Source organism: Fulmarus glacialis, unplaced genomic scaffold, assembly GCF_000690835.1.
Source record: "Fulmarus glacialis isolate BGI_N327 unplaced genomic scaffold, ASM69083v1 scaffold5929, whole genome shotgun sequence".
NCBI lineage: Eukaryota > Metazoa > Chordata > Aves > Procellariiformes > Procellariidae > Fulmarus > Fulmarus glacialis.
The window spans coordinates 1-7,924 of NW_009233747.1; the positions used below are offsets into that span (position 1 = coordinate 1).

General features: G+C 44.4%; 1 protein-coding gene across 1 annotated transcript; it reads left to right on the forward strand.

Annotated features, from left to right (window-relative positions):
• Nucleotides 1–357: 357 nt before the first annotated feature.
• POGZ (pogo transposable element with ZNF domain) lies at nucleotides 358–7,676 on the forward strand (the record flags this gene model as incomplete). Its single annotated transcript, XM_009585411.1, has 9 exons — nucleotides 358–458; nucleotides 1,371–1,517; nucleotides 2,464–2,598; nucleotides 3,129–3,301; nucleotides 3,852–3,992; nucleotides 4,630–4,689; nucleotides 5,038–5,147; nucleotides 5,941–5,965; nucleotides 6,104–7,676. Coding segments are annotated over 9 exons (2,465 nt in total), but the record flags the coding sequence as incomplete, so codon positions are not given.
• Between the last annotated feature and the right edge of the window lie 248 nt (nucleotides 7,677–7,924).

Consider the following 7,924-nt stretch of genomic DNA (forward strand, 5'->3'; position numbering starts at 1 on the left):
GTCTCCAGCCTTCTCAGTCGGTAGAGCATAGAAGCTGAAAAGGCCTTGACTTTGGGTAAACACTACTTGGCAACAACTAAAACATCAGTGTGTTATCGGCATTATTCTCATACTAAATCCAACACTATACTAGCTACTAGGAAGAAAATTAACTCTATCCTAGCCGAAACCAGGACACTACCCAATTCGAAGAGTTGAGAGCTAGTTTTTGGGTTTGGTGGGTTGGTTTTTTTTTTTTCGGTTGGTTGGTTTTCTTTTGGTTTAAGTTGTTACACTACCAGTTACAAGTTTCTTTGGTACGTTTTAACAGGGTTTTTTTGTCCCCTGGCTGTTACCTGCTTTTCCTTTCTTTTGCAGCAAAGTGCAAGATTTGCGAATGGGCATTCGAGAGTGAGCCAATGTTCCTACAGCACATGAAGGACACTCACAAACCAGGGGAGATGCCCTATGTTTGTCAGGTATTAAAAGTGGTTTAGGAGCTGGACTTCATAAATGCATACTAGAGAATAAGGAAATCTAGCAGTTTCCAGCAAAGTGTGTGGCTCATAGCAGTCCAAAGCAGACTTGGGCCATGGCCCAGTGCTGTGGAGCCCATTGCGTTTTTTTCCAGGTGTGGACTTCTCTAAGTCCGATGGCTGTTAGGGCAGCACGAGTAGCTGAATGTTTGCCACTGGTTCCCAGCACCCTGAAACTGGAATCAGCCTGATAGACGTTTGTTTAGTCCCACTGGCATTCAGAGCCTGATTTTTTTTTTTTCCTCCCAGGGCCTGCAGGCAAATTGCTGTGCCATAAAGAGAAGTTGTCACTCTGGAGCAGATGAGATTATGTTGCTTGTGTGATACCTTTTCTTGACACTCTGTTGCCATGAGATTTGTGCTTACATCAGTTCTGAACGTGTCATCTCCACCCAGAGGTCCTAACACTGTCCCTCCAAAAAGAAAAAACAGAGTAGAACCTTCTAAAATATATTATGTTAAAACAGATTATGTTCCAAATTCTGCATTTTGCATAGACCCTGAAGAAACTGCTCTTTAATATATTCCAACTGTTTTGCATTGACTGTCTCTCCCTTTTTTTTTCTTTTTTTTTTTTTTTTTTTTCCTTGGATCTGGAGCTTGAATTGTCACTACTTTCATTTTGTACAAGTAGTTCAAATATGTTTCTCCAGACTACTCTGAATACGCACTGCTTGATTTGGTGTCTTACAGTTGGAATAAGCTAGCAGTTTCTTTAGGACCTGGTTCTTAAACTCCACTGATAAGTGTCTCTGGGGATCTGGCATTGCTGTTAAGATCTCCTTGTTGCAATGGCGGATGTGAGATAGATTCCTATGTTATTTCACTGTTAATTGTTTCTGTCCACTCCTATAGGTCTGTCAGTATCGTTCATCGCTCTATTCTGAAGTGGATAGCCATTTCCGAATGATACACGAAGACACGCGGCACCTGCTCTGTCCTTACTGTCTCAAAGTTTTTAAGAATGGCAATGCTTTCCAACAGCACTTCATGAGGCATCAGGTACTATGTCAGGGCTGTACTCTTTTTTCATTTAAGGTGGTTCCCTCTCCAGAGATTAGTGGATAGTAAGCATGTGATTAGTTGAGCATTTGCTTGGAATAAAAACAGAAAGAAAGAAAACTTGGTTGAAAGAGGGGGTTCAGTAGCTGCTGTATTCACTCCATAACAAATGCAATTTGCATGCTGTCATTCCAGACCTTTCATAGGGATTGTGCTGAAGAGAAGAGACATTGCTCCTTTGGGAGTAGCAGATTGTTGTAACTTAGCAGAAAAAAGCGTGTTTTGCTGGATTGTGTTTGCTTCATGCGATGATTAACCAACAGTGGGTCCTATGTTCATTTGGGTTTTAATTTTTTTTTTCTCTAGGTAATAAATAAGTAAATAATACTGTATGCACACAAATGAATGTAATTTTTGTAGCTCAGTGTTCTGTTTCCATATATGTTGGCTGTATTGACAACATATTTTATGTGGGTGTAGCTGAAGTGTACTTTCAGAATATAGAAATGTAGCGCTCTTAGCAAGTGCCTGAATTGATTTGCCCCTGAAGTCCTTCACTGACTCCTGTAAGAGGCAGAGGCAAGGCGACTTTTGAAGGAATGTTGCCCCACGCGCGGCTCTGCCAGTGTGGCTTTGGCTTAGACAAGCTGGGTAAGACTTGTTCCATGGCACTTCCAGGTCTGGGGTCTCTGCAGAACCTGATGATTTTAATTAAAAAACCAAAACAAACAAAAAATTTCAAACCAAAACACCCAAGATAGGGGGCTTGGCGGGGAGGGACTTTCAGATGCTAAAGAAAAACAGGGCTGCCTTTGGCTTCAAAGAGGGGAAAAGCGTTTGGTGTTGTGTTTTTTTTTTTTCTTTTTCTTTTTTAAACAAAAAACCCTGCGGTGTTGTGACTTCTGTTTCTCTAAAATGAAATATATTTCATTTGCATTTGTTTTAGAAGAAGAGTGTTTATCATTGCAACAAGTGTAGACTCCAGTTCCTATTTGCCAAGGATAAAATTGAACACAAGCTTCAGCACCACAAAACTTTCCGAAAGCCCAAACAATTAGAAGGATTGAAACCTGGAACCAAGGTAAGAAATCCAAGTTAACAGCAGGCCTCCGTCCTCTGTTTCCTCAGGAAACACCCGTAGCGTCTGTATTGCTGTGTATTTTATTAAGTGCTGCAAAACTGATGTTTGCTTCATCTGCATCACTTAAACCACACTCACTAGGACAGAAGAACCCTTTGTATGCTGTCTGTGTTGTGTGTGTTTAGTTAATCAGATACTTCATAGAAACAGTAAGAGAGAGAGAGAGGAGGTGAAAGTGGCATGCCAGAGGTTAAACTCTCCTAACTAAGGTGTCTACAAGTGAAGGTGTCTGGACTAGCTGCCTGGACGCCCTCTGTAGTCATTAGGGACAAACAGGCACCTGAGGGGTTCAAGTTGTGTGTCCTCTTCTAGGCTACTGCTGCCCTGGGTGGGACGAATCGTATCCTAGGAGCACCTCTTTATTCTCTGCTAGGAGTCTGAAAGACTGCTCCAAACAGAGGAGTCTGAATTTGGATAGATGACTTCTGCCCTTGTGTTTTAGGAGGTATGGGTGTATCTGTTTTCTGCAGGTTACAATCAGGGCATCTAGAGGACAGCCACGGACAGTGCCAATATCTTCAAATGACATGCCGCAGGGCACTGGACAGGAAACCACTCCGCTGTCATCGTCTACCGATCCCCAGCCCATCTTCCTGTACCCGCCTGTCCAGAGGAACGTCCAGAAGAGAGCGGTCAAAAAAATGTCAGAACGTTTTGCTAAATATCAAATTAAAAAAGATTTTTAAAGGAAATGTAGCTAGCCTTTTCATGCCACAGTGATGGGTAATACGATCCTCGGCACTGGACAGCTCTGTCTTACCAGTTGCCAAGGAAACTTTATGCCAGGAGAATCTAGCTTCCCACAAAACCAGGATTAAGTCGTGTTGTGAAAGCCCTTAAGGTGAAACTGTGAAATACAGAATTAGCTAAGCGCTTTTATAGAAACAATGGAATTTCATCAGCATAAGGGCTTTCTGCCCATCCTGTGTCCTGCTGCCTTTTCTTCTTTTTTTTAATTTTTTTATTTTTGTATTTATTATCCACTCTTAAATTGTATACTCCTGACTACAGCAAGTGGGAAATGTTTAGCCTGGCACCGAGGCACCCTAGGAAGCTAGGGTGCAAGATGAGGCTAGTTTGACTGCAGACCTCTGAAAGTTTACATGTCATTAAATTCTTCTCTCTCCTGATGATTGTTATAACTCCAAAGATACCTGTTCAGACACTAATGAAAATATCCCTCTTATCTTCAGGAGCGTCTTGGGGAGGCAGACTTGTCTGGAGTGCAGCTTCGAAATCCCCGACTTCCCAAACCACTTTCCCACCTACGTGCACTGTTCACTATGTCGCTACAGCACTTGCTGCTCCAGAGCTTACGCCAACCACATGATCAAGTATGTGTGATTCTTTGAACGCTGTAGTAGAAATTCCTCCTGCCCGAAAGCAGTAGCACCTCTATGTCTGTCTGTCTGCACTGTAAGAAAGGGGTATCGGGAAATTCCAGGCCACTGCAGTGGTTTGTAAGACACTGGACTGATTCTGTATCAGCCCAGGCATGGGTGGTGGCTTTCAAATGAGATGAGAAAATTGAGCACAAGAGCTGAGATTCATTCCAAACTGTCAGTATTGTAGCTAATGACGTGTACTGCATGCTGCTGCAGAAAACTGTCGTTTTTCAGTGCTCCTAGGATTGCAAAATTACTGGATTTAATAATTTAAAAATTTTAATAAGGAAAAAAAAATTATGCCATGCTTCTACAAGCCTGTGGTCTGTACAGGACCGTGGATAGATCAGAGCACAGGATTGCAGAACAGTTACTCCAAAATCTGGGCATTTTTAAATGTTATTGTGCAGGGTTTTTTTATTTAGACACAGAGTTTTCATTTCCTTGAATAAAAGACTGGCAGACAAAATATTATTAAACCCAGGATTGCGTCTGTCTTTGTAAATGTGCTGTATTTTGCATGGTTTTATAGCTCTTTACATACCCAGAATAATTCTGACATGTAATAAACTCTTTTGTCTTACAGCAATCATGTTCCTCGGAAGAGTCCAAAATACTTGGCTTTGTTTAAAAACTATACTGCCTGGTAATGGAAAACTTGTCGTCTTATTTTAATCACCTGGGAATCTAATGTGCATTCGCTTTCTGATCTTCCAGTTCTGTTCTTTCATGATCTGCTTCTGAAGAAGCTCTGTTTATTTTTTGCCACACAGGAAAATACGTTGAATTAAAGGCAATATGTTGAGGCTCCCATTGCTTTCCAGTGGGAGTTAATGTTTCGGGGTGGGGACACTGCCTGTATGCACTGGAGGGTGACTTTGTTTTTTTGAAATGGTTAGTGAGGGGGTGTACATATTTTCATATCTGATACTGATACTAAGCTCACTTCTCTCTTTTTTCCTTTTTCTTTTTTTTTTTCCCCCCCTACTTCCAGTGGTGTAAAGCTGTCCTGTTCCTCTTGTCTCTTTGTAACGTCTGAGGGTGATGCAATGGCCAAACATCTGGTCTTCAATCCATCACACGAGTTTAGTAACATTTTCCGAGGTAAGAGTTTGAAAAGGAGCAGAAAAGTTGCAAAAAATGAATGCAGGACACAATACATCAGTTCATAGACTCCAGGTCAAATACATCTTTGTTTAGCATTGGGCTGAGCGCTTACTGAGTCCTGAGTTCTAATAAAATGTTAGGCACCTTCTGTAACTGCCTGAATGAGTCTTCATTGTTATGGAGATTGGAGAGTTAAGCTTTAAGTGAGGCTGCTCTGCCTGGAGCTCAGCTGTGTCACTGGTAACGCTGTTCTCAGGAGATCTTCCCAGGGAGAGACAATGCCGAGGGCTTCAGCAAGTTCCTCTGTTCCTCTGAGACATGATTGTACCTCCATGACACCAGGAGGCCTTAGGCAGCTGCTGGTGCTGGGATTTGAATAGAGCCTAAAAGTGGCGTTCCAGCCATTTGCTGTGAATTACCGCAACTTGCAAAACTTACGGGCGTTGCCTGCAGGGATCTGGCCAAAGCTGGACTTTCCTAACCAAACTCCTTTTGTTGCTTCAAATGGACGTGGGGTTTTTGCTGTTTTGTCTCTAAGGGTTGCTGATGAGTGCAGCTCTGCCCCTTGAGCAGTCTTCACTTGTTTGGATGTGGCGGTACTTGAGTGTGGGAGGAGGTTGGGGTTTGAACGGATGGATGAGTATTACTGTTCCTACAGCGTGTTGGGATGCTTTGGAGTAACAACAGAGGGACACTGATCCTCTTCTCTGTGACAGAATTTGTTTGTTTGCACTGACAGTGTTTGTTTGCTAAGCTACTAATGTTTTTATTGTTTTATTTTTCTTAACAGGGCCTACTTGGATATCACATTCCAGGTAAACTGTTTGTAAACTCTTGTCTGCCATCATCTGTTTCAGTTTGTGGGGTTGGCTTTTGGTTTTTCGTTTGTTTGTTTTCCCTCAACAGCTTTATTTTCTCGGTTTTAAGAAGGTCCTGTGTTCTCTCCCTTCAAGGCACATTCAGCCCCAGGACAAAAGCGTGAAGAACACATGCCCTACCTATTCCCCAAGTAAAGCTGCTACTGTGAAAACAAAGTCTATGTTACCTGCAAAAGATGACCTGGAGCCTGAACTGGCACCAGCTGCCTACAACAGACCTTTGGTCTGCCAGGAAGAAGAGTGCTTAAATATTGACGCTCAAGAAGATGAGCAGCCGACAAAGGAGCCTGAGCCTGCAAGCAAAAAGGAGCAGCTGTCGGTAAAAAAGCTGCGAGTTGTACTGTTTGCTTTGTGCTGCAACACTGAACAGGCTGCAGAGCACTTCCGAAATCCTCAGAGGCGGATCAAGCGCTGGCTACGAAGGTTTCAAGCTTTCCAAGAAGAGAACTTGGCGTCCCTGTCAGAGGGCAAGTACCTCAGCTTAGAGGCTGAAGAGAAACTAGCGGAATGGGTCCTCACGCAGAGAGAGCAGCAGCTGCCTGTGAATGAGGAGACTCTCTTCCAGAAAGCCACCAAGATTGGCCGATCCCTCGAAGGTGGCTTCAAGATCTCCTACGAGTGGGCGGTGAGGTTCATGCTACGGCACAACCTCAGCACGCATACTCGAAGGGCAGTGGCTCACCCTCTCCCCAAAGACGTGGAGGACAACGCCAGTTGCTTCATCGAGTTTGTGCAGCGGCAGATCCACACTCAAGACCTGCCTCTCTCCATGATCGCAGCCATCGACGAAATCTCTCTCTTCCTCGACGTGGAGGTGCTGAGCAGCGATGACAGGAAGGAGAACGCTCTGCAGACGGTGGGAACCGGGGAGCCCTGGTGCGACGTCGTCCTCACGATCCTCGCCGACGGAAGCGTTCTCCCAACGCTGGTCTTCTACAGGGGTCATGTACAGCAGCCCGCCAACGTGCCGGAATCTATCATGTTGGAAGCAAAGGAGAACGGATACAGTGACGACGAAGTCATGGAGTTGTGGTCGTCCAGAGTGTGGCAGAAGCACACGGAGTGTCAGAACAGCAAGGGCATGCTCGTGCTGGATTGTCACCGAACGCACCTATCGGAAGAAGTACTTTCCTTGCTGAGTGCGTCCAGCACTCTGCCGGCTGTTGTCCCTGCTGGCTGCAGCTCCAAAATCCAACCTCTAGATGTTTGTATTAAAAGGACTGTGAAAAATTTCTTGCATAAAAAGTGGAAAGAGCAAGCCAAGGAAATGGCGGACTCCACGTGCGACTCGGACATTCTTCTCCAGCTGGTTTTATGCTGGCTGGCAGAGGTCCTGGAGGTCATTAGTGACTCTCCTGAACTTGTGCAGCAGTCCTTCCTGGTGGCCAGCGTGCTGCCCGGTCCGGACGGCACGGCCAACTCGCCCACGCGCAACGCCGACATGCAGGAGGAGCTGATTGCCTCGCTGGAGGAGCAGCTGAAGCTGAACGATGAGCAGCAGGAGGAGGCGGCGGCTGAGGTCCAGGATCGGACCCAGGCCGAGGAATCTGCAGACCCAGAAATCCTCCATCAGCTCTTCGAAGGGGAAAGTGAGACTGAATCATTTTATGGCTTTGAAGACGCTGATTTGGATCTGATGGAAATCTGAGCGGGTCGTGATTACTGATCTGCGGGTCGTGATCCAGAAAGGGTTATTTTTTAAATAAATGTTGGATGAGACCATTACACTTCCCTGTGGATTTGTGGGTTTAGGAAATTCGTAGGCGATCACTCAGATAAATAGCCATTTATGCTGTTCATTTATAAGTTTTGTGCTTTTTTAAAAGAAAAATCACTGTGTTGGTATTTTCTGAAAATATATTGTGGGTGAATATTTTTGCGTTTTCTTTACCTCAC